General features: G+C 38.2%; 1 protein-coding gene across 8 annotated transcripts in view; it reads left to right on the forward strand.

The window, feature by feature from the left end:
- sugct (succinyl-CoA:glutarate-CoA transferase) overlaps window positions 1–27387 on the forward strand; it is a 71811-nt gene that overhangs the window by 26186 nt on the left and 18238 nt on the right. For 7 of the 8 annotated variants that reach the window (XM_035530667.2, XM_027013273.3, XM_027013274.3 and 4 more), the window contains exon 12: window positions 4112–4214. In XM_035530667.2, coding sequence (XP_035386560.1) covers window positions 4112–4214 — 103 coding nt within the window. Of the gene's footprint in view, window positions 1–4111; window positions 4215–14286; window positions 16452–27387 lie in introns of those variants that run through there. The other variant, XM_027013278.3, reaches the window with a different exon arrangement.

The following is a 27387-nucleotide window of genomic DNA, read 5'->3' on the forward strand; positions in this document are numbered from 1 at the left end:
TCTTCACTGCAATTGAACCTCTCTCCCTGAAATTCTTGATTATTCAGTAAATGGTTGATTTGGGTCCTATCTTACAAGCAGCAATGTCCTTGCCTGTGAAGTCCTTCTGATGCAATGCAATCATGACTGCACGCGTTTCCTTGGAGGTAACCATGATTAACAGAAGAAAACTTCAAGCACCACCACCCTTTTAAAGCAACAAGTCTGCTCTTCTAATCAGAGGCAGTGGTAGCTCATTGGTTAAGGTCCTTGACTTGTAATCAGACGGTTGCTGGTTCAAGCACCACCACTGCCAAGTTGCCACTGTTGGGCCCCTGAGCAAGGTTCTTAACCCTCAATTGCTCAAGTTGTACTCAGTCATAATTGTAAGTTGCTTTGGATAAAAGCATCAGCTGAAAACCATAAATGCAAATCTCTGAAATGATGTTAGCAGGTAATTTATGGCAGGGCTGAAATGCAGTGGAGATTAGGTTTTTGTGATTAAATTCATTTTCATGGCAAGGAATGACTTTGCAATTAATCGCAATTCATCTGATCACTCTTCATAACAATCTAGACTTAATGCCACCATAAAAACTAAAGCAAACTAAAAATTTGTCAGTCTCAAAACTTTTGGCCACGACTGTATACACTAACAATTGTATGTACTAACATAAAGCTGTATCATTGGCATAACAGTGAAAATTTAGATTGTGATGATGAAGGCTGTTACCTACAGGCAGCATATAAATTGTGAAAATTAGCAGGCCGATAACTGCTCCTCTTACACAAGGTGCTCTCAAGGGACTCTCAGTGTCAGTCTATGCCAAATGCAACAACATGATGTTTGTTAGTAAGAAACAACCTAAATCAGACTAGAGCCAATTATGTAATACCAACATTTGAAAGCCTGAAATTGAAAATGTCATGCTTTACTGTATCAGCTGTGCTAAGCTCTAGAAAGCAGAGAACATTCAGGGCTCAAGAGTCACCAGGAAGGAGACCATTTGTAAGAATGAAGATTTGACAGTCACACACATTTTAAGAAGTGGTTGTGGGGTAGGGCCAAGCCTGGAAGAAGCAGCATTAAATCATTGTTTCTCAATCCTGGTCCTGGAGTACCCCTGCCTAACAAGGGTTGGGTTGTAACATAATACATCTTCAAAAATCCATATTCAGTCAGCATCTTGTTTTGAAGAGACAGAATTCAGAATACATTTACTTTATACATTTTTGAAATACCTCAATACTACTAATAGAAACACCATTAATGCATTTTTATTAATGGTATCTTCAAATGAATCTTTTCAGTCAAACACATGATGCTTGTTATGCAAGTGGTTAGTCACTGGGATATTGTTGCTAGGCAGTTGGGCAATATTATGGCCACATAGCCATTGTCTTATATAGACAAAGATATAGTTAGAGTGGAAAAAGACATAATTGGCATAGAAGTATTGGAAATCACTAAGAAAAGATTCTATATGACAACAATTGTAATGTAATTACATAAGTGACTGCTAAGTTTTGCTTCAAAATTCTGTTACTGGCGAAGAATTTGCAGACAAAAAGAAAGGTAGGGAAGGAAAAACAAGTATCCAGCTGAAGCGTTTAATGAAAGAAACGCAAATGAATTAAAGGTGCACTAACTACAACAAAAGAAGCTGACATAACATTAATGGTCATGGTCATTAACAGAAAACAGGTTTAAATAAAGCATAACATCATAATATTTTAACCCCCAGGTGTTGTGCCTACTGATAGACAACACACCTCACCTGAGGGGGGTGTGGACTAACACAAACTAGACAAGAATATCAACACAAGTCTATGTTCATAATTGCTGCAGTGCTGGTAGCTGGTAGCACGGGGTGGCACCCCCCGTAAACCATTGTAAACCATTATTACTAAGGAGTAGTACAATCAAAGTAATATATTTATAATGTATATTGTTAATAAAATAAATAATACTAGTATTACTGAGATTAGTATTATTAATAATCGTAGTATTGTTAAATACAATAATTAAAAATACAGCACAGCTCTTTCATATGTGCCTTTTTACAGAATGTATTCTGCATGTATTTTAGGTTACCTGAATATTCTGAATGTTACCCTATTATGTTTATTTTAATGAATACACTTATAACTGAACCCAGCTGTCCCCCTAGTACAAATCAGGCATGCTAGAAATGTAGTAAAAACTTTGTGTACTTCCGTCGCTTTATTGGACAGAATACGTGCTTTTGGGAATTTCTGTTTTTAACATCAAATTTAAACCACAGACCTGAAATGAAAGGAATTTTGTCTTTCCATATATAAAAACACCAGTCTCAAATGTGTACACAAATTGTGCTGTGTGTTGATTGTGAAGTGTCTGAGTACTGAGAGTACTGAGAAAAGTGCAATATAAGTGTAACTTCATTTATTCATATAATGTCAGCACTTGGGGGATATGCAGCTTTTCAATTTTCTTTTAATGAACATTTTCTTTGTTGGTTTGCAATAATTTAACATCATCAAGACCAACCAGCCTTTTTTTTTGAGGAAAACATCATCCCTGTAAATATTTGTGGCAAAGCTAAACAAACAGTTAAAATGAACTCATAAATGACCTTAGCTGCTTTAACTGCTGTTACTTGATTTTATAAAAATGCTCAGGGTTTTTTCAGGCCTTCCTCAGATATTGTATGACTTCCCAGATGAGCTCGCTAGACGCCTCTCTTAAACCTTTTTATCCTCCTCTGCCATCTTAATTGGGGTAAGGTTAAATGGCTAGGTAGGTACATTGAGTAGAGACAACACATATACTTCCTCTTTCCTCTCCAGATATCTCTTGTGCATCTTTGTGTGTTTGGGCATGTTTTCATGCTGACATAAAACATGACCCAGTCATGTTGTGTCACTGCAAAATGGCAGGGTAGCCATTCTGATTCCACACTCCATGCAAATAATACAGATTAACAACTTTTCCTGCTTCAAAACAGCCTCTTACCATACTATCACCTGCATGACCTTTTGTGTAACTTTTTTGTTGGACCCAGAAACTTCAGTCTTGGACTCATGCATCTGTATTTTCCAATTCCCTTCTGCCTAGTTGCTTTGCTTCTTTGCCCACTGCTGCCATTTTTTTTTTTTTGTTAAGTGGCTTCTTTCTTGACCCTCTGCTCATCAGTCCTGCCTTTCCAACTGACAGGTGCTGTATACCTCTGAGCTTTGCATGTAACTGAGAACAAGTTTAATGGCGATCATGAAGGCTAGACAGTTTGTATGTCTTCTCAAAGAATAGGGTATTTGTCCATGATTCTTTATGTTCCTGTTCAAGCCAGTGCTGTTTTTCTCTGAAGGTAGTAGTAAACCCCATTTAAAGGGGTATTTAGTTGCTTAGCTGTTTGTCAGTAAAAATAACAGTCACAACTTTGTACTGCATATTTCAGCAGAAAGCTGTTTGGTTCTTCCCCGTCTTGGTAAAAACTAAAAGTACGACTGACAAAAATACTACCATACGAACATAACTCACACATTTTACCAACCTTGTTGTTAGTATTCATGCCTTTCAGGTGTTTAAACATCCCTTTGAGCAAAATATTTTCTGACAAATATATGTTTAACGGTTGTTTGAAAAAAGACCATTTAAAATTATGGGAAAACCTACTCTTCATGCAATGACCCTTTGTAGAACATGAAGCCAAGTTTCTTTATCTTTGCTTATCTTATTTATTTGCCCTAACTTAAAACGAGCACTTAAAATTAAATCTTAATTTTAGAACGCAAGCAAAGTTTCCATAAACTTTTGACATCCAATGCATACTGATGGCTTTGATATAGATAAAAAGACCAGACTGGACCAGAATGATGATGACTAAGTTATACATTTGAATACACCTTCCAGAGAGACGTTTTGAAGTTTTGCTGTGTACGTAAATGTGATTTCCTTTCCATTTGCTTGCATCTGACTGTGTTTCAGGTGATGTCTACATCCAGTGCTCTATGGCTGTTACTGGTGCAGTTACTGGTTATTGGCCTCACCAGGGCCACATGTGTGTTGCATTTCAGAGCATGTTGTTTCTGCCCTTATTTTTCCTTTCCTTCTTTGTTTATTTAAAAAAACTGCCCTCTTTTCTCCTTCCAGGTTTTCAGAGGAACCCACTGCTGAATGGCTGAGACGTTTCGAAGGCACCGGAGTCCCCTGTGGTCCCATCAACACCGTCCAGCAGGTGTTCTCCAACCCACAGGTCAGCCTCACCACGCACAGCCTGATCCCCCTTAGCGAGTGACAGTGTCACTCTAACTTTGCTCACAGCCAAATTAAATCCTTTTAAAATAAATGAACCCTCACTAATGTAATAAAGGCTGGGTGGGGGGAGGGGTTCTTGAAAGCATTGTAACACAGATTTCATTGTGAGATGAAATCTGTCCCTAATAGAGAAGATCCTAATGTTGCAATGCTTTTAAAAAAGTGGGACCAGACGTTCAGCTTAGCAGAAAACGTGTCCACTGTCATTTTCTGATATTGCAGCAGCCGGTGAAGCTGTATAAACAGGAGTACAAGTGGCTTAGTTCCTTTCTTGTCATCCACATTGATAATAGAATCAAAACAATGAAACACTTTTAAGACACACTGGCCCCGGGAGACTAAGTTGGGCACCACTATGAACCTGTTCATAGTAACCAAGATGCAGAGTTTCCTTACACATCTCTGATGGTTTAACACCAAACACATGTTGGTGGGGAAAGTGAAATTGCTGCTTTTAGTGCAGTTGCAGTGAGAACTTGTTGGCAGAACAATAAAAATGAGAGGAGAGAATGATAAAAATGAACAGACGAGAGGAAAAAGCTTTTAATTTTTTTTGTCTTTTGTCTCTTAAGAGTTAATTAGAAACACTCCTCTACTCGAACATTTAATGTTGCCTTTCCCCTTGTGGCTCGCGTCATTTACGTCCTCACTACCTCTGTGGGTAATGAGGACTGCACAAACAAGTTACTAACGCTGTAACTGTGAAGGTAGTTTGTGGCACAAGGTAGGTTAGGGTTAGCCCTAAATTGGCATATGTAGAGAGCAAAATAACAAGTTATTTTGCAATAACACATAAGTCATGTGTCATTACTCATAATAAACTTGCTGTTAGATGTAAACCTTTCTCAGCTATTTGCCTTTTAAACATGGGCAAGCAGAATACTGGTTGGCTGTAATAAAGGATGAGGGCAGCGACTATACCTGGGTCTTGATTTTATTTCTTTTTTACTGTGAAATTATCAGAATTAATTCAGTCATATTCAGGTGCCTATGGAGCTGTGTAGACATATCACCTACATAAACATTGTTGCACACCAAGCACAATGACAGTATTTTCTAATAGGCATGAGTCGGACCTCCACAATATTAGACGGGGCTTTATTCTTATGGCTGGTCAGTGTGTGATCATATAATGATGATCTGAGTGTATACGATTGTGTATAGCTGACATGCACATGGGGTGGATTAGGCTACAAAAATGAGGACAATTTGTAAGCTTTTGTCTTTTTCCGTGATTGCTGGCCATGAGTGAAAATGTGACACACACACACACACACACACACACACACACACACACACACACACACACAGAGAGAGAGAGAGAGAGAGAGAGAAATTCAGAATTGTAGTGAAGTACACAAAGTTTCCAGAGAAACAGAACGTTTCGGACAGTGGTCTTTCATCAGCTGTGCAAGAAAGGTGCTTCTGAATTAGTAGTAGGGGGAGCTAGTTTTTTATGAAAAAGTAGAACCCTAAGGAATGAATGTTATGATTTAAAGCTTCAAGAGTGTGGACGAGTTATTTTTCTAATTTCATTGCCATCGCAACAACTGGCAATGCAAACAGATATGTCATTAATGCATTGTCCATTGGTATTAAAATGCATTGCCACTGGAAATGACAATCCTCAATTCTAATGGTCTGCATGTGTTCAACAAACCAATTAGGAAGCCTTGTCTTGATTTCTCAAATATAAAGCTGGTTACATTTCTTACAAGTAATACAGTAGACAACTCCTGCAGTGAGTGATGAGGAGGAATGGGTTGATGACAATTGATCCTTTTGTGGTAGTTATTTTAATGGCTGTGTTAATAAATTTACATGTAGCACATCTAGGGCGGTTGCAGGCTACAATACCACAGCCATTATTTGAATGATAAACATCATACATATAACATCATACATATACATATAAATAGCGTATAACATCTTTGATGTTTTTGTCTTGCCTGCGGGGAATTAGTGGAGGACACTTAAAAAGGTATGCAGTCTATATTCCCTTTCTTATTTCTATTGTTTAGAGACCCCACTACTGGAAATTGGGTGGATGTCTTTCAGAAACAGTCTGGGAATATTTGTTATAAATACCCCTCGGAAGGAACCCGAGGGAGTGTTTTGTGCAATAATGATATCTTATGCCTTGACATTTTATATTGCTAACATTAGTTTCTCTTATTATTTATTCTTTACCGATAATTACTAGCATAAATACCATTTCTCTTCTAATGTCACCTAAATAACAGAAAAACTTTGATATGGGGTTTACTCTGTTATGGCTGCTCTTTGCAGCAGTTAGTTCAATCTGTAGAGGTGTTTCAAAAGGCATCATGAAGCAACATAAGAGACATTTCACAAGAGCAGAAGTCTACAATGAATGGACAAATAATCATTGAGAGAAGCCAAACCAGAAGAGGAGTGTTTTTTATGACAGTGGACAAATTCCGTATAACGATATAAATATCATATAAGCAAATTCCATATATCACAGTCTGTTAACCTGGTCAATCTTAATAATTGCTCAGGTGAATTCTGACAGCTGGCAGGAACAACTGCATTTGGTGATGATTTCATTGAGAGGCTTACTTAAAGACTTGTAGGCAAATTAAAAATAGCAAACTTTAAGTGCAAGTCAAGGATATGGTCTAGATGTGGGAATGTTCAGCACTAGTGGACAGAACAGCAGTTGAAGAGGGTGAGGAAGAGGAGATGATGGTTAAGATTTGATGAAGAGGGAGTAAAATGGAAAGATCATGAAGGATGAGAGAAATCAGGAAAGCACGATGAATCCAGCACTTGAAACAAAAATTTCAGGTGTCATTTTCGTAGTAAGCAGTGAGTTTGAGTTGAAGAACTGACACTCTAGATTATCATAATGGACATTTGTTAGTCTTTTGCACAAGCTTGTAATAGAGTTGCATGTAAATATTGAACTGTGGCCATTATTCATGGTATTTCCTCTTAGACTGTATATTTGGGCATTTTAGCCTTTTAAAATGCCCACAATACGTCAGTTTGTGTTCCTCTGGATGAGACTGCCTATAAGTCAAGATGCTTCATTGGTGTCTCCCACATTTCTGCTCCCTGTGAATCCAGTAATGAAGTATCTTCCTTCTACTTGAGCATTATTCAAGATTTATTTGTCTTTTTGCATTACAAGTCATTTCTGGGAATCCCCACAGAAACTGAGAAATGGTGTTTGCAACGTGAAACTGCTTATCTAGTCAAGGGCCGCTTCTTCAGACCCTTCACAGTCTTTTGTATTTACGGGTCCAAGTACAGCATGTACCCATATGATCATGGGTACTCAGGGGCCACTTCGTTATTCAGACAGACCCACCTTTTAAAATGGGTAGGTATACTTAGAAGCCATCTCATACCTTAAATAATACTAATACTGCATATTTCTGCACCATTCTTTTACCTAGAAGAACCCTGATCAGATAATGTCAGCAAAAGTTGTTGGTTTTCTTTGGCTTTTCATTTTCTAGCAAAAGGTTATGTATTCAGCATCTGTGCAGTGTCAGTTCAGTTCATATAAAAATTGTATCATTCACATCCTCATTTAGCCAGTTACATAATGGACAGTGCCCTAAATTAACAGTTGTCATCTAATACAAAACTCAGAAATGAATAACAGCCATAACACTGTGGTTTCTTAGAAGCAAAGTTTGCTTGTGTCTGTCTAGTGGGAATTTTCCTGGACTAGAGTAAAAGGAATTCTACTGTTTCACCTTTCTTCATCTCTGAAGTCTGTTTTAGATTTCGTAAAAGACCTTCAGTTTGATTTGTAGCCCAGGTGAACCAAGAAATAATTGGAAAACGTATTCTCGTCCATTTCAGAATGCATTTGAAAAAGCTACGATGTCTTCTTATGCACCTCTCGTTGTAATGACAAAAACAAATGCAGTTTTAAGTCTGAAAATTAACCTTAACTTTCCTTTTTTTCAAGAATAATTTACAGTGATGCATGCTCATTATGCACTGTGTCCTACATGTGTAATACAATAGATTGCTCACACATTATCTCCTCTGACAGTGAGGTTGTTTTAGTCTGGAGCTAAAATACTGTTTTATAGCATCTGCACTGCCTGTCAGTGTCTCGCCTTTACAAAGACAGTAGCTCTTGAGAGATGAGAAGATTATCTGTTGTCTGTGCCAATCTGCACACCTGGAGCTGGTCTGCAAAAATATTTATTTATATATATATTGAATATTGCCGAAGCATTGTTGTGCCAAATAGCAGTTACAGATGTTGGGGATTGAATGAAATTGTTAGCAGATATGCAGTTAGATGAATGTTATGTATTATCAGAGACAAAAAGAATGCCTCTGCTTATTACTTAAGTTTCCAGTATCTGATATCTAGATTATATTATTACAGTATGTGTGCATGCATTTTAAGGTGTGTCAGTGTGTGTTTGTGTGGGCACTACATGTGTACTGCCATAAAGAATTTTGTTTACTACCCTTCCAACAGCACACCTCTGTTTGGACAACAAGTCTTAAACTGAGATTATAGCATTAATTCTTCTTAACCTACAAACTCTGGTAACCCTTATCTAATCCATTCTTCTGTAAAATCTTCCAACATTTTAGGTAATTATTTGTTTATTCTCCTTTTCTCCTCTTCCATAAGTGCATATTATAAAGCTGTTTTAAAATTGTAAGGCTGAATTTCTAGTTTTTGATTTAAAGGGGTTTAGCCTCTTCTATTGATCGCCCTTACTTGACAGTGCATAGAGCAAACTGGCACAGGAGGAATAGTAAATAGCCTTTATGAAAGGAGAATGCTATTTGCCGACTAACATAATTTCTAAGGCAAACGTTTTTCAACACGTTGAATGATTGCCAAAGGTTTTAAAGCATGTAAGTACACCCCCCACCCTTTGTGCTTGTCTTTAGCCAACAAGAGGAGCCTTTAGACTTGTCCAGCTGCACACAATAACAGATAATTACTGACCTTGGTGATGTCTCACGGCAGACTTTTCCACCAACCGTTTACAAGCAAAGGGATGTTTCCGGGCCCCATAGACCTTCAAATGCACCCAAATGAGCCAACAGCCAAGCAGCCGAGTTTAAACAGATGTTGCAGGCACCAGTGACTTCCACAGGTTTCAAGACTCTCCTCTTATTCTTCTCTGGTTAAAGCCTTGCTTTGACCAGAGAGATGGGCTCACCCATCTCCAGTAATGAAATGTTTACCATGGCATTAACGGCGTGGATAACCTTCAGCAATGTTTCTGTCTTGGCTTAGTTCAAGGCTTGTTTTTATTGCTGGACAAGTCCTTTTCTTTTCAGATTTTCAGATGCTTGGTCATAGTTGCCCCCCCCCCCCCCAAAAAAAACCTACAACAATTCATTATTATAATGATCATGAATCACCAAAATAACAGAAACAGGAGTTAAAATGAATATAAAACAATGTGCAAATTAGTGTTTATTTCTCAAATATTTGGTTAAAAAAATTTTAAGATTTAACTTGTTCTAAACTTTCATTTAAAACTCATAATTATGAGTATCCATGTGCCATTTTAAAACAGGAACAGTTGCGTGCATGCATATCAATTATATAGTGATAAGTAAATATGTATGTATACATATAAATAGCGTATAAATAACAGGTTAACAGGTCTTTGTGTAACTTCATTCACGGTTTAAAGAAATTGAAGTTCTTTCAAAAAGCTACCTTTTATACAAGTTAAATGCTTGCTAAACAAAGCCAAGAAGAGGAACACTACAATATTTACTTCTCTCCAGAGTGAGTAGCTTCATTCACTTCAAAGGTTACTGCAGCAATAGCCCCATTTCCAGCATTAAACATGAAAAATGAAAATTATTTTAAATGTTTCCATATCTAAAGGTCTGAAACTGAATGTTTTATCAAGATGTTGCAGTTTGTTCAAATTGTTCAAATTTTAAATCTCATATTATTCTTGCAGAGTAAAATATGACAAAATAACACATGCATAGAATTCATGTGACTGAGTATATCCATGGCTTATGGAGATGTACTGTTGGAGCAAGATACAGTAGTCATTTTTTGGCTGACATCACACCAAGATCCATTTTTGTGGTCTTGAGCTTCTGTGAAAGTTATGATGCCATGTTTTGTAACTGGATCAGTTCGACTCTTACATGCTGCTCTGGATCCCAATGTTCAGGGACCCTTCCCTCCCTGTGTACATCCCAGTCCACTCCCACATACTTGCACTCACCGAGACCCATCGCCAGTGTGAGTGAGCAGGGAACAGAGCGAATAAAGCTCAGTGCTGTTTTCAGAAAGAGTAGAAACAGCTGGAAGCAGCGATGGACCTTGAATAGGTCACTGGGCTTTGGATTTCCAGTCTGTCATCATCAATAATAGAGAATTATGGGAAGGATTGCAGGAGAGAGATTCAGAGAAGGAAAGACTGACAAATTGATTGAAATAAATGATTGATGGTTACACTGATGTGCAGCAGGATTTCTCATCATTCCTGCAAAAAAAATTTAAAAAGTAACCTGGTCACTGATGAGCTGACTTTTTTAATCCCTATCGTAATTCTTTCTGCACGAGCAAAATAAGATACAGCTAAATTATAATAGATAAGGTTGATTGTTCTGGGTTGAAAGCTGTTGAAAGGTTTCAGAAAAATAACTTGAATGACCTCCTTTGGGTGGTAGTCTTCTGTAGTCTTGGTTGTTCTTGGACTAAATGGTACATTTCAGAGAACGCAGCTCAAGCATTAAGCGATGAAGATCTTGGGGAGGCAGTATGGACGTCAGAGAATGGTCTGCTGTGAATTAGTGCAGGATCCTGATTTTTTCCAAAGTCCAAATCCACCTGGGGATGTTGTCATTGTATTGGGTTACTTGCCATGAATTAACAGATAAGATTTCTAACTGCTTATCTTAGCTTTAGGACTGAGAAGGATTTGTGTATCTGCTAAAGTCATTTATGTAAAATATTTTAAATTAAAAAAGACAGTTTACCTTATTTTTCTAAATTCAATAGTTCTCTGTGCTGTTTGAAAGACATCTGTGATGAGTACCATAAAAAAAACATACTAATTCACTAATTCACCTCTGTCATGTTCTCCATTGAGAAGAAAAGGTCATTTTCTGGACATTCGTTTTGTATGCTAATGATCAGAGCTTTCCTTAGCCCATCAGTTCGGTGGATGTTGCTTTAGTTATAATTTGGCACAACTCCATTAAATAATTGAATTGAATAAAGTATTAATTTATATAACAAATATGATTTCAGCTATCTAGTCTAAATGGATCAATATTATCAGCAGTCTATCTCATTTAAAAAAAAAATATTCTTTTACCTCAAAAAAATTTTTCCCCCAGTGTTCAGGGTAATTTAATAGTTAGAACATGATTTTGAACACTTAAAGTGAATTCAAGAAAGTGTAATATGCATGAGCAGAGCATCAGTACCCACAACATCCAGAGAAGTATAGAGCAGTAATGGAATCCAAGATATATACAAGTGTTCTTTGATGATATAAAATTGATACAATAGACCAGCTATTATGTCACTACATTAATGGAATATCAGGTGCTAAAAGTGTTCTATTATCTTATTTCATGTAGGTCTGGGAGGGAACCTTTTTTCTGTCTATAACTCTTAAAACCTAGCATTTGACAAATAAACATTATACTGTTTTTTTTTTTTTTTTGTTTTTTTCTTGAGGCTTTGTGCTGAAATATTCCCTTAAAGATGTTTCCATTAGAAACTGTTGCTTATTTTACTGGATGGTAATATTATGGATGGTAATATTATGGAACCTTTGGTCATGCTGGGTAAGATATGCAGTAGTTTATAGTGTACTTACATGTTAGCATTTTTATTTTATTCTAACTCACTTATTATTGGTTTTTGGGTTGTTGGTTTGTTTGTTTTTTTTTGGGGGAGGGGGTGTTGAGAGAGCAACACCTGTCCTGAATTTAGAATGTGTCTCCTCAAGTACATTTTCCCTCAGATTTTTGGCTTACCTGTTTCTGAAAACAGTGAAACTTTGGCACTTTAGAATATTCTACAGGAAAAAAATTAACTGCTCATGGAAGTACAGATTTACTGCACAGCAGTTGTGGCTTGTAACCAACCTCTCATAAAATGAAGGAGGTGAAGTTTCCAGGAGTCAGCAGATCATTGCTAGGTCTGGCATGATGGTTGGAGTGTAAGGTACAAAAACATGTGTAATCAAAGTCACAACAGTAACTGCTGTGAATGAGAGATTTGGGACAGTTGTGTGTGAAGTTTTGGTTGATGGTTAATGCCATATCAAGCAACAAATGCAAATAATGGAATTAAAGGAAAATATGCCACGATGACACTTCATATTTCACAATGAACTCACCTGGTGCATAAAATAAATCATATATATATGGACTAGCAAGAAAAAAAATAGGTTTTGTTTCTTTAATATGTTCTAAAATATTTGTTAAAATAAATTTTCAGAGGATGCATGACATTGGGCACATTAGTAATTTCAGTAAAACCCATTGGTTTCTGTCAGGTCAAATCAAGTGTCCACTGCCCAAAATATGGCTTAAAGGCCCTAGGTGGTTACGTGATCAATGTCGTACACATACATTTTGTGTCAGATGAAATTAATTATTTCTTTTGGACTTGCACGTGTTAAGGACCATTGTTTGAACTACTGCATAACTGGCTGAATATGCTTTGAGGCTAAATCAGTTTTAACCTCAACTGATAGCCTATGGAGCAGCCTTAATATTGCTCTTGAAGTGTTCAACTCTTCTTTATATCATGCGGTGCTTCCTGTGTGTTCTGGTGTGTCACAATGTCAACTGCATGGCAGCAGGCAAGAAGCTCTTCAGCACTTCCTGGAGAGTCAAAGGGGATGAGGGAATTAAAGGCATGAAAAAGATGGAGTGATTCCTCTTGTGAACAGCTGCTACATAAAAATGGCCAGTGTGAAAGTGATGTTTAAGGTGTTGCTTTGTCTGACTTGCCTTGTGGAACCCCCAAATGCATCTAATGGCCCATTGCAAAATTTTACTCAGGTCTTCAAAAAGCTAGAATAAGTTTATACATAACGACAGCCCTTCACAGTTTTTGGGCCAAATTTATTTTCATTGGTCAAATTTATTGTTTATCTGTGAAACTCCATGATGGGTTTTATAAGAACTAAATCTTAATTCTGTAGTTTTAGAGCATGAAGAAGGCCAAATTATGGCTCTCTAGGTCAGGACCTCTTCACCCTGATGCAGTTCCAGAATGCTGAAATTGAGATTTAGTCCACTTAGAGAGGTAGAGTTAGCATCTTAAATGACTAAAAATGTGATGCCAACTCATATTGCAAATGCCACCACGTCAGTAAACAGGTCATTGAAGGTCAGCCCATTCCCGCACACTGCAAGCAATCTGTGACTCCTCTATGGAGCCCTGTGTGTTCATTTCCTCTCTAAAGAAAAAGCTTGAGTTTGGGAGTTAAAAACAACTGCTGATATACTATGATAAAGCCATGATGCAGAATAATTTATGCCCCCCCTCCTTGTAGGAGTACATTAATATGTCCAAATGGCCCCCGAATCTCCTCCTGCCCCATGGGGTTGGGGTTGGGGTTGGGGTTGGGGGTCGGGGGGGTTATGGAAGAAACGGTGAAACCGTGCTCTGGAAGTAGATTTAGTGGATCTTCATGGAGTCATAAATGTCAGTGTGTGTCCAGCTCGGGCTAGTCCCTGAGTGAGTTTACTCTCAGGTAGTAGAACCTCTGGACATGTCCCTTCTAATGAATTTGGAGGTTCTTGTCTCATCCTTTATGCATCCTCCAGTCTCTGCCTCACCACACCACCCTCCACTCTCACAGAATAGATGAGTTCCTGCTTTAATTATCCTGTTTGCTGACTAGCACAGCTGAGCAAGGTTCCTTCATGACGAGCTACAGGTGGAGACCTTCAGCAGCCGTTCTGGTGATCTGTCTCTCTCTGCTGCACGCCTCTCTTTCAACACTTCTAGCAGGCTCTCTATTGAGATGCATTCCTAATTAACACAGGTGTGTGGACAGCGTTTGCAGAGAGGACTGGGAGGGCTTCTCCTCTTACCCATCCCACATGGCAGCAGGCCTTGACATAAGGATCTGAGGAGAGGGGGACGCTGCCCTTCCCCATGGCTCACGGGTGACTTACGTGGTGGTGAGAGCAGCACCTGCAGCTTGATGATGATCTCGCCAATCCCTCTGCAGACTGTTCGCAAAGTACTTGTTGTAATGCAGCAAGAGCCTCAAAACATCTCTGTTCCTCTGAGCAGTTTCAGACGCAAAGGCGTGTACACCTGCTTAAATTACACTATACGTAGAAACCAGGGTGTGACTAATTGTAATGTCTGTTCGCAGGTTTAAATATAGGATAAGGAGGAGGTCATTCAAGGATAATGACACCCAGACTAAATCTCATAAACCTAGCCCCCCCCCAAGGCTTTAGGTACCTGTTTTTTTCTTCTTCTTCTTCATCGTTTTCCCCCAAGCAATCTGACACTTTCATCCATATGGGGATTTATGGTTCTAAGCAGTTCAAGAGTTCAGGAGTAACACAGCTTTGATTGTAATCTATTTCCTCACTCATTTTAGAATTGACCTTTTTTTCTGTAATCCTTCAGTGTCTTTGAAGCTTCTAACTCATGCTGAGAGTGACACAGAGTTAAACTTTTGGGAAGGGATGAAGAGCTGGTAGGCCTTTCCCAAAAGAGCAGTGCTCTCACTGTCATTTGTTGCATGCTGTGACTCATTTTGATCTTATACAAATCTCAGCATAGCTCATTCGTCCACATTTGCCTCTATTACATATGAAAAGATGTGCCGATATACATATATCTTTTTTAATTTTTTGAATTTCCACGAACACGCAATCCTGTTTGGCTGCTGTGCTCATGGGAGTTGTCCTGGAGTGACCTTCAGTCCACCACTACATTTTATTTTTTCATGACTGTTTCTTAGGGCACCTGGGAAACATTTGCACCCTTCAGCAAACATCTGTTGAAGATTCTTTTTTTCAAACTCTCTCTCTCTCTCTCTCTCTCTCTCTCTCTCTCTCTGTAGGTCTTTTTTCTCCACATATTCACTATTTTGTACATGAAAACAGTGAGAGGGGTGTTTTTGCACTAATGGCTGGAGGATTGGCTGATGCAGCTTGTGAATTAGTGGGGCTGGGCATCATTTGAAATGTTTCAATCTAGATACCAATAAGGGGCCACCTTTCACTAAGATGATATTCCTTCCAATGATATTTTTTTCTTAATGGACATTTGAATAGTATTCATATAGAATGTCATTTCTGTGTACTACCTCTTTAGTCTTGGTGTAAGAATGAACACAAGTTAAACATAAAGATCATTCAAGCAAAGTTGTAAACTGTGTGTGTTAATTGTAAAGTGCCCTTGGGTTCCTTGAAAAGAGCTATATAACTATGCATTCATTCATTCATATTTCATCTTCATGCAGTCATTTGGTCAGGGAACAACACAGATAGACAGTCCAGAATGTGAATATTTTGATCAGTGTAGACATTTCAGTGATTCAAAATCACCACAGATGGTAAAACCTGTGTAGTTTTTTAGAGAATTCCAAAGCTACAGATCTCAGGCTTTTCCCAAATCATTTATGCTACTGGCTTTTTTATTTTTACTTTTATTTAATGGAAATAAATGGCATAAAGACCCATGCATTTCTACAAGCTAGTTGTAATCCTAGTCTGACCAGCACAGGGAGTGGGTGAAATGAAGGTGTGTGGTTTCTCATGCAGTCCAGTCTTCTAGCATGTTATCAGAGTGTTTTGTTAGATTTGCTATGTTATATGCTGTCAAGTTTTGAAAAGTACTGAAAGACCTTTGATCTCTCATGCATTTATGTGTCATTTTCTCTTAGTGTTTCTCTGGAGCCAATAAGATGTCACATTAAAGCACGACATTTGTAATGCACTGAGAAACTGTTTCGATAGCTTTTTTTTCCCAATAAGTTTCATAATCATATAAATCATAAAATTGATTATGGAGTTATTTACTCACCACCCACATCAACAGAAACCTCTGGTCTGCATCTGCGTCTTTGAGTCTTATTGTTAGCAACACCGGACTCAAGGATGCATAGTTACAGACTATCCTTCTATTGCCACGCAATGTTAGCCACCTTCTATCTTGTACATCACTGGTCAGCTTCTAACCCTCAGGACCACTACTGACCAGAATTTATGTGGTGATTTGGTACTATTTTTTGGGACACTATAGTGCTGCTTACGTTTTTGTAATTGTCGGATTGAGAGTGGTCTTTGATTCAAAATATTCTGCCACCATCAGTCCTTTGGTGAGAAACTGACCACTGATAACTAACTAGGATGACTAACACCAACTGTGAATGGTGAAATAATACTGTGTACATGGAACGTATATTTTTAATACAAATATTAGACAAGGGCTTTTTTAAAAACATTTTTCTGTGTTTGATACTTTTGACATGATTCTGTGTGTACCTTTTGGGAACCAAATTCCAGTACCCAGCCCTTGTTGCTATATGGTCCTTTTGGTGGTTCTGGTCTAGTGCCATTTAAAAGTTAAAACCTGTACAATCAGCTATTCAAGGACCTATAACAAAGTTATTGAAATGAAGAACGGAGGTTAATGAAAATGATTAACACTGTCATATGGTATGGTATACTGCATTATTCTCCAGAGATGTCTGAGGATGATTACATTTCCAATGATATTTTCATCTTGCAGTGTGGTAGAACTGTAATCTCTTCTTCTGTCTATAGAGGTCTCCTATGCTCTGGAATCCATCCAATCTTATTACCTCTACTTCAGCTTTAGTACAGTTCAGATCTTCTAGCCCCAGAGGAAGTCTGAAAAGAGTTTGTAGATATGGGCACTCACATTGATATTGAAAGCAGGATAGTTTTTTTGTTTTTTTTTTCCGATGAATAGAATCACAAAAATAGGGAATACTACTACTTGATTTTTCCTGAGGAAAGCTCTGCCAGAAGAGTTGAGGTATAGTTGGTATGTCACTCAGCACTTGCTTATTGATTAGTGCCTGGATGGGTTCTGGACACTACCCTCTGAGTCATAACTGATGGCCAGTTTCATGATCTCATGTAAACTTGCCTTCATTGTATTTTAACCTCTAGCACTTTGCTGTTTTTTGGTGTTTTATTTTCATTAATAATACGGTATGTAGTAGGATTTTAAAGCTCTCAGAGTGTTTTTATCATTACAATGAGATGTATTGCTTAAGTGTTGGTGAAGTGATTTTTGCCAACATAAGGATGTATATTGCATTTATGCTTGAAAAAGCCCTTTAATGGTATAGGTGTTTGGAGGACTCTGATTCACATCTGCTACAGAAGGAAAGACAAAATGAGAAGCAATGGGCACCAATGATTATTAATAGAGAACTTAGACATATACATTTTGAAAGTGCTATATAGATCATTTGGATGGTATAGGAATCTGTAATAATATTTATATCACTAAATAATTGTAATTCCTTTTTCTTGTTTGTAATAGACAGAAAATATAATGTTGCATGTGTCTATGTGAACAACTATGGTAAACCTTCCCCATCTGATTTGTCACCAGTGTTTAATTATTCATATTGGTTTATGGGGGTGCCAATTGTGGGCAGAGGGTAGAGTTCAAAGATATCCAAAAGAATCCAAAGATACTTCCCAATTCTGTTACTTTGAAGATTAAGCAATAGTCTAATTAAACCACTTTTAACAGAATAAAAGAGATGCAACTTTAGTCTTGTTTTACAAATTCAGTTTTTTACACTCAGGCATATAATAAACTTACCATATAATAAAGGGATATTGGATCAGTGAATATAGGTCTAGGAATGTTAGGTCTGTGTGGATGTCAGCAGTGAACATATGATCTCTTATTGAAGCTCTACTATTCATGGTGGATAGATTCATCAAAATGAATAGAGAATATTTTGTAGTGCAACCTGCATTCTGAGGTAATCACACATTACATCATGCAGAATGCTTCGGCTTTGACTTCCCTAAGAGAATGAACATCCATTATGAGAATCAACTGGGACATGAATTTGAACATTTATAAACAGTCCATAATGGCCTACTGTGGCACTGAGGAGAGTGCCAATGTAGAAGATGTCTGGTTTTCTACTTGAATTCAAACATGAATATGTTTGGGGTTTGTTTTTCTTCTTTTCCTGGTTAGACATGTTGTAAAGCAACATATACAATGTCCACGTTCTTTGTGGCTGAGACAGAACACATCCTTACTTAATACAGATAGGTTCGAAGAGACTCATAGACTAAGTATTTTACTGTTTCATTTTGATTAAAGCAGCCATGGACTATGCAGCAGCTTTTCACAAATCTGTTTACCAAACTTGATTCTAATTCTAGCACATAAGAAAACTTGACAAAATTTATGAAACTTCAATAAAAGTTTCATATATAATATGGAAAATGGAATATAAAATGGAAAAATAAACACCAAGGTATAGATTTACCCTGGTTGAGACAAAGCCTTATCATGAGACATGTGTTTCAGAGTTCTGTTAATTATATGCACATCTCGATTCTTCTTCCATGTGCTCAGTTCCAAACTGAGCCATACTTCCCTGTTCTAATTGTTTGTGGTCTGACGGACAATCCTTATACAAGCTCCAGGCTCCTAAAAGCTGGTCACGTGGTCATCCAGCCTCCCCTGAGAAGAGAGCAGAGACTGTTTTGAAAGACCTGGTACAATTCTTTTCTCACAGACTGTTACTTTCAGTACCCTCTCGTTGTGTAGAACATTCGACATAAAACGTCATAAAAAATGTCACATAAATGTCATAAAACTACATATTACTGGACCTTCCATTCTTCACTTCTCAGTATTAGGGGACACAGATTTAATGCATATGGGTTTAGAAAAAAATTAACAAACAAAAACATTTTTCCTTTTTTTTTTCCACTATTTTGCAAAACAGTTTGAAACTGTATCAAGTCTGAATGTACCCAAAAGACTTATCCAAGACCGACAACTTTCTACTACTGATGATGTCATGTGAGGAAGAAAACAACTAGGACCATACATTTAATGGAACCTGGCAAGCCATTCTCCAATTGCCTCAACTTTTGCCAAGACTATCAGGAGGTGTCCAGTGCTGAAGCAGATTTCTGTTGAGCTGAAAAAATACACAATCCATAGATTCACGATCATTTTACAATACATGAAAAGAGGAGTAATAATTTTTCAGTTTGAGAACTGCAATGATTACTGTTAGGGGTCTCCTTTTTAACCAACAGATTGCAGAGAACAGGTTGTACCATCAAGGGTGAGCAAAGGTGGCTTCAAATGGCACCTTCATGCTCTGATTATCAAATTAAGTTATCTTCCCTCATGCCTTGTTGGACACACTCAACTTGTAGATTGCTTTACCCAATCTAGCATCTGGTGCAACTCCATTCAGCAGGTATTTGACTGATTTGTGTGTTGTTGCCCCAACATCCCCCCCCCCCCCCCCGGTGGGATGAGTCATTCAAACCTCAGCTCTGTGGTGTTGTCAGTCTCAAGTGGCTCTCATATTTCTCATTTGAGCCTTAGCAAAGTTCACACTCAGGAATAGAAATCTTTAATAGCTTGAATATAAAATAGAATGTGCTTTTGACATTACCATAACATGGCTTTAAGTGCTGTTGGTGAAGGTCTTTTTTAATGGATGGTCTTCTCTTTTGTTTGACATCGCTAATTAGCCCTAATTTGGAGATATATATATATGGCTTAAAATATAGCATAGTTTTTAAAAAATGTATGTTAGTTTCATATTTGTAGTGAGAATGTCTATGATTATATTCAGTTATTTACGTTATTTACATCCAAAATTTACATTTACATTTATGGCATTTACCAGATGCTCTTATCCATAGCGAATTACAAAAGCGCTTTGTCATTTACTCATAGAATACATCCTAGTACAGTACACTAGGTTAGAGTCCAACATACCAGTGAACCAAGATGGTGACCATATTTTGTCTACTCCAGAAAGAGCACAGATTACTCAACGGCACATATTGGGACTTTCAAAGGGTTACACTAAGTTCACACTGGGGGCATCAGCCATCATTATTGCCTTGTGCTGTGCTGCAGATGTGGGTCATAGATGCCAAATCTGATCTTACTGCTCAGCTGCTGAGGCTCAGAAGCTGCATTCATGGAGATTAGTGAAACCTCAGTCATTATCCAATCATCACCAATTGGAACTAATATATAAACCCCAGCATATCACCACACGGGTTTCATTTCGAACTGTTCTAGTTACGAGCAATTAGCCATTTCCAATACGGACCTCTCTCAAAAGTGGGTGTCCCCCACATGCATCAGAGTCAAAAGGAGCAGGCACAGGAATTTTAAGTAAATTATTTATTGAAGCTGTTGCTTTGAATTTTGCTAATGTGTGATGAAAGGTACTGCAGGTTTGCTTATGCTTGCCTCTCTGTTCCAGTGTGGGACATGCACTGTGGGACATTCTTTGACATTTGTAAAGATATGTTAAGGCAGTGTTTATAATCTCATTATTTTTTGGTACAGTATTACCTGGTAGTAACCTAACATTCCTGGTAATTCTATATAAATATAGTCATTTCTTGTATAACAGAGCATCAAATGTATTCTTGTGCTATAGACTGCTACTTATTCAACAGCCAACGGGTTAAAGTGAGGTTATTTGTGTCTGGTAGCCCATTCATTCCAGAGTGGTGCTTTTGCATTGAATAGAGGCCAGTCAGAGAAACCGCCAGGAGTGCCTCCCAGTAAGAAGTTGCCTCAAAGAATGCATTAATCTGTAACTGGGTCAGGTTCCTGTCCTTAGCTGACCTCCATAATCTACTACACATACATATTCTCTTTTGTCAGTCTCTCAAACAGCTTGCCGATCACTTCTTGCAGATAAAGTATTTATAAACACTTGCATGAGTGTAGTTTTTTGTCATATGTATAGATTTTGAAATGTCATTTTTGGTATATTGTAAAACAAACAAACAAGTTTGGTACCAAGTTTCCAAAGAATCAGGACAGAGGTCCTTCATCAGCTGTGCAAGTTCATATGCAGACTAAGCACATACAAGAGACTGGATACTTTTTTGGAATCATCATCTTTCATCTAGAATCTTGCAATGCATAGCTTTTGAAATGTCTGTATAAAATGCAAAATGTACTGTTTTTGTGGAAACCTTGAGTACTACTAAATGCAATTTTTACTATCTCTACACTATATATATATATATATATATATATATATATATATATACACACACACACACAGAGACAACATACAGAGTATTGTCACTAAATATTAATCAGTAACCTTATAAATGCAGTCATAGTGTGACATAGCACAAGTGGAGAGAGAAATTTAGTTTAACGTCTAAATCAAAACATCTCTTTGAAATAACATGTCATGTTGCGTTAGTGGTGCCTTGACAGATTTCCATATTACAAAAGGCACTAACATGCCTTCTTCAGAAAGAAGAGATCTGTTTATGGGCCAGTGAGGACAGGATTGTAATTGGGTGATTACAAAAGGGATTCTTTCTGAATGGATGTGCAGGAGCCAACATACAACTTGTTGAATCAAATGTTACTATTAATAAGAGAGATTCCTACAGTTTTCTCAAAAGGAAGCCATCAAACATCTGTCACATACGTAATACAGCAGATATGTTTCACAGCAGCTTGTGCCATGGCTGGCACATTCCCTTTTCTATGTAAACCTATGAGCTCAATTTTGCTGAGACATTCAGAAAGTAGTACGGTATTTTGAATGAGCCGTTATTACAGTTGGACATCATGATTTCTGTGAATTAATACATGAATGCCTAAAGTGAGGTCTGCAGTCATTGTGGTTTCTTTAGTCAAACAGAATCATTGCCAATTCTGACCATATAACACCTCTAGAAAGTTCCACTCGGTCCTTGAATCCAGTGTAGGAGGAAGAGAAGGGGGAGAGTCGAGGAATGTGAAATTGAAAGGAGAATGCTGGTTTGCAATTGGCTGTATGACCAGAACTCTTCCCAGAATAATTAGAGACCGCGCTGACTGTCAGACAACTGGGAATAAGGAGTGTTGTCTTCTCACACACACAGCGGTCTCTTAACACTGACTTTCATCATACATGCTTGCCATTAGAAGGCCAGCGTAGGAGAGTGGTCACACTGGGAACAGTGGTTGAATGGAAAGATCAATTCAAATACCTGCAGATTTTCCTGTCAGAATTAAGTCTCAAGTGCCTGTTGTAGATTTATGGTGCAAGAAAGAAAAAGACAATACCACACACATTTTAGCCTTACAGCTGACCTCTACAGCCACTTACGTGGGTCGAGCTGAAGACTAAAAGATCCCCTCCACATGGACTTTGTCAGTGAATCAATTATCTCCACCCACCTTCCCCAACCTCGTCTGTGTTCTGCTTCCAGTTGCATTCCACTTTGGTTGCATGGCTGTCTGGCTCTGTGTCTCTCACTTTCCCATCTCTATCTCACTGTGACTTTTTCTTTCTGCCAACCATATGGCTGAGTGGAAGCCCACCTGTGTAAACACCAGGTAGATCTTGTGTGTATATTGGCCTTTTGGACACATTTCTTTTTCTTAGTAATGTTGAGTTGAGGGTGTTCATTCTGACAAAGGGGTTTCCCTCTTCTTCCACTGAACAATGTTTGTTTTATTTTCTCTTGTCTTCTACAGATTCACTTGGTTCAAGCACAATTTTTGATCTGCCACTTAAAAAAAAAAAACCTGGAGTATATATATAGAATTGAAAGAAGAAGGGCTTTATTTAAGGTGCTCACGAAAGCTCAACTATAGATCACTGATTTTTACTCTCACTTCTTCAGCTCTGCAGTTTAGTGATGTTTTCAGTACACCTGACCATTTCACCTCCCCAGGTCTTTTTGACCTGGAGTCAAGTGTACAGGCCTAGAATAGGCAAAACATCAAACCATGTGCTGGCCCACCAGAATAGAGATTTAAAAAGGTGCTCATAAAAGATTCTTCTCTTTCCGGAACCATCCAAATTCATTCTGTATTGTGAGTCAGGTCTAACCTTAAACCCCCTGAGGTGTGCATATACAAATTCTTTCATCTTGGCATCAATAAATTATTGCCTACTCTCCTACATCTTTTAGGCTTCATTGACAGATGATGGTAGACCAAGAATGGGTTTAATACTCACTCTTACACAGTAGGAATATAGTGAATTTGTTTCACTCACTGCAGAAAGAAACCCATGCGTCATTGACTTTAGTGTCAAACCTCATTTTGTGTATTATGGATCTGATCTCTCTTACCACATATTTGCTCAATGTGTCAAATTGTGGGTGACGGATATCGCAGAGCCTCATATAACCTACAACTAGTACGGTCGTTCCATCTTTCTGATGAAATTGATGAAGGATCATTAACTGTCTGGAAAATAGTAAGGGTATCAGATGATGTTTTGACATTTGTCATTAGTCAACAGAGACTTTCATGGTCTACACACACTTCCTCACCTCCTTTCCCCTCAGCCTTGTGGCTTCTGCACTGACATTCTTACATGCAGCAGTCTTCCTCTCATCTGTTTGGGACATGCGGCACCCCAAAACTCACCCAACGGCCACCTCAGAAGGACGTGTCAGAACCCAAATGCGGTTGCCCTTTTCATCAAGTCGTCTCCTGGTAGCTGAAGAAGTGAAGCTGTGAGATACTCAATCCTGGTCCTATGGGAGCAGGGTCGGGAGTTGCCGCATACATCACACCAACACGGGTCCTGCTGAGGTCACAGCACGGGTCCCTAGGATAATAAAACCATTGCTGTTTTTGAAATGGGAAGCACTGGCAATGTGGCTAGAGAATGGGAATTTTTAAGCAGAAGTCGAAGATCGGCCACAGATTGAGTGCTCTGTGCACATCTGAACAACACTACTGGCAGAATTAAAATCCTATTGAGAAGTGTTGCCTGCTGTCACAGAAAGTAGATATGTCAGGTTGTCATTCTAAATGTCACCCATAGATACTTCTCGAATCAAAAGTATTGTAAACATTACTATAAAAGGCAAGCAAGAAATGAACACATTTAATTGGGATTTCTAGCCAGCTGTATATTTTAAGCAGCACTTCGTATTGAAAGAGAAATAATTTTTTTTTCTACACAGTAGCCCTTTCTTCTGTTAAATGTCATAAATGAAGCTCTTTATTATATTCTATAGAGTCTGTCTGTATGGCCTTTTGTATTATGTCTTAAAAGGCAAAGCCCAGTGACATGACTAATGGTTCTGCACTAGGCATGTGTTAAAACTTATAATCAAATATGATGAAAAACATTTCCACCAGAGATCCCTTTTTTCTGATGTTGCAAAAAAAAAAAAACACTTATGAAAATTTATTTGGCTTGACTTTATTCCTGAGTCCATCAGAGCATGAAATTATCATGTCTGAAAATTCACGTGTGTTCTACTGGTGTTCCAATATTTGAGTGAACTGTTGTATGTTACCCACCTTCATTAGCTTGCGTGTCAAGCTACAGCAACCCCCTGCATAGACAAACAGTGTGTTGTAGTTACAGAAGAGAGTTATGCAATGCCCTGGATGTTACGGGTGCTGCCCTACCCCCGCACTGCCGCCGCATGCTACTTGATGAGTCCAGCACCCAGCCCAAACGGCAGGAAGCTGAAGAAATAAGCAGCAATCAGAGGGGAGTCAACAAGACATGCTTGCAAGGCTGTTAAATGCTAAAAGATCGTCAGCTTTTCATCTGAGGCAGCGCTTTTAGTGAGGGTCTCCTGGGGAGAGGGTAGCTTTGGGAGAATGCACCTCCTCTTTAAGAGCACAGTTCTGCTGAATGGCAGAAATGAAGGACTTGAGGCTAACATTAGGATCATGACTCGTATATAAAAAAAAAAAGACAAGATTGTCTTGTGATTTTGCTTTGTATTGTATGCAAATTAAATGCAAGTTTCTTGTAGTCTTTATTCTGCATGCTCTACTCCACCTGTTGACAGTGCTGGAAGGAAATACCCTGCATCCCTATGTCTCACCAGAATCCCCACCTTATGGGCATTTGTATATCACTAACACATCGCCATAGTGCATTTTTCAATTGTAATTCATTATAGCAACTTATAGAAGAAAAATGCTTTGTAAGAATATGCAAAGCATTATTCTTCTATAAGTTGCTTTCATATCAAGAAGAAGAAGAAGCTGTTTTGTCACTTGTGTGACAGACTAATGGAAAGCAGAGGGGTGTGGGGGTGTTGCTGAAAGTGGAAAGCCTGATTGTGATGGAAGGGAGATGGAGGGAGAGATGTCTAAGGCGAAGCTGCAAGAACACGATATTCTCATCACTGCATTACCTTTTTGATCAGGCACCTCCTCTCGCCTCCCCTGTCAAAGAAAATGCATAGATGGCAAGCCGTGCAGCCACGGGGATGAAAAGGTGTCCATGATTTTACACGAAACGAAGCTCTTACTGAGTGCATGCAGAGAACCTGCAGCTATTGCTGAAAGCTTTGAAACACCTAGCAGAGCAAGATCCAGTGGACTTTGAACAGATGCTTTCATGACACACTGTATTCATACGGTTGCAATTAGGTGCAACAGGAGCTTAAGTGGGCCATCTGTAAGAAATATAATAAGCCTGGTTTAAGACAAGCATTTGGTTCAAATTCCAGTTTGGATTATAGTGTAATCACAGTTGTAAACTATTGTAAATGTGATTCATTTATGTTCATTAGGGTGACATTTGTCAGAAAAAAATATCAGGTGCAGTGTTAAGATTGACTGAAATAACCTTTGTGTCTTTAATTTAATTTGGCTCAATGAACTTAACTAAAGATGAATTTGTTGTATGTCAGCTTTAACAGTTTTTTATAAGCTTAAGATATCTTTGCATCTCTGTCCTATATATTTGCACTCTATTACCACGGTTAGGCATGGGGAAAAAATTCATAAAATGACTGATCAACTTGAAAATTCATAAGGCCCTTAGCAAAACTTTGGTCTAATTACTCATTCCTGCTTCCCAGTGTTTTATATTTAGCTGACCATAATTATGCAGCACTTTGAACAAAGATCTGGAAGCACAGCTTCCCTTTTCTACTTTGAGTGAATAAAAGCTGCAGCTAATGTGTTATGTGGAACGTGCAAGAGCGCATCTGTGTTACATTAGGCTTTCATTACCATTGCCATAACTCATAAATAGCTCAATACAGGCAAGCGAGGCACTACACTGTATTGGACCCATAATATATTCCCCCACCAAAGCTTTCATTATTTTTTCAGCTAATATTTAAAATACTAACAAGCTCTGAAAAAGAAGAATTAATACTTGTAGATGTATTGATGGTTTCATACTGTATACTGCCAACCATTTAAAATATTTTTTCCAGTAAGAAAACCGTCTTGTTTCCAAGGCAATAGGTACACATGCATGATAATGGGTTGCTTTTTTTTACACCTATACCTATAAGATGTAGACAGTACTCTGCATTTGTCTGAGGCATGATGATGATTAATTATGGGATAAAAAATTCCACTGCATGCTTCTTTGCAAGATCCCTTAAATACTCTTTTTGTGCTCATTCAGTGGAAGTTGAGGTTTTTCCAAGAAGTGACACCACAGATTTTAACAAGGCATAATTACATGCCAGATTAGAGTAGTTAGGATATGGTGGTAAATATTTTCTGCACTTGGATGGAAACAATCAATTGTGACTAATCACGTGTTGTTGGCCTTTGTTTACGTGCATGTCAAAAATCTATTGGATTGCAACAATATGCCATTGTTGCTGAATGGTTGCTGGTACAGCTGAGTGTCGCATGTGTATTCAGCATTTATGTAAGGTGTCCGTTCTGCTCTTTGTATCCATAAACATTTTACAGTTATTCATTAAAGCAGTTATTCATTCTGAACTGATCTCTCAGTGCCTGTTTCAAGCCTGGTCAGTGGTCAAACAGAACTGCTCTGTTGTTTTCTTTTGGTCAGTGGTCAAACAGAACTCTGCTATGCTGTGTTCTCTCGGTCAGTCCGTGGTCAAACAGAACTGCTCTGCTGTGTTTTCTCGGTCAGTCCGTGGTCAAACAGAACTGCTCTGCTGTGTTTTCTCGGTCAGTCCGT

The sequence above is a fragment of the Electrophorus electricus genome, chromosome 14 (genome assembly GCF_041902795.1).
Source record: "Electrophorus electricus isolate QZ-2024a chromosome 14, ASM4190279v1, whole genome shotgun sequence".
Classification (NCBI taxonomy): Eukaryota; Metazoa; Chordata; class Actinopteri; order Gymnotiformes; family Gymnotidae; genus Electrophorus; species Electrophorus electricus.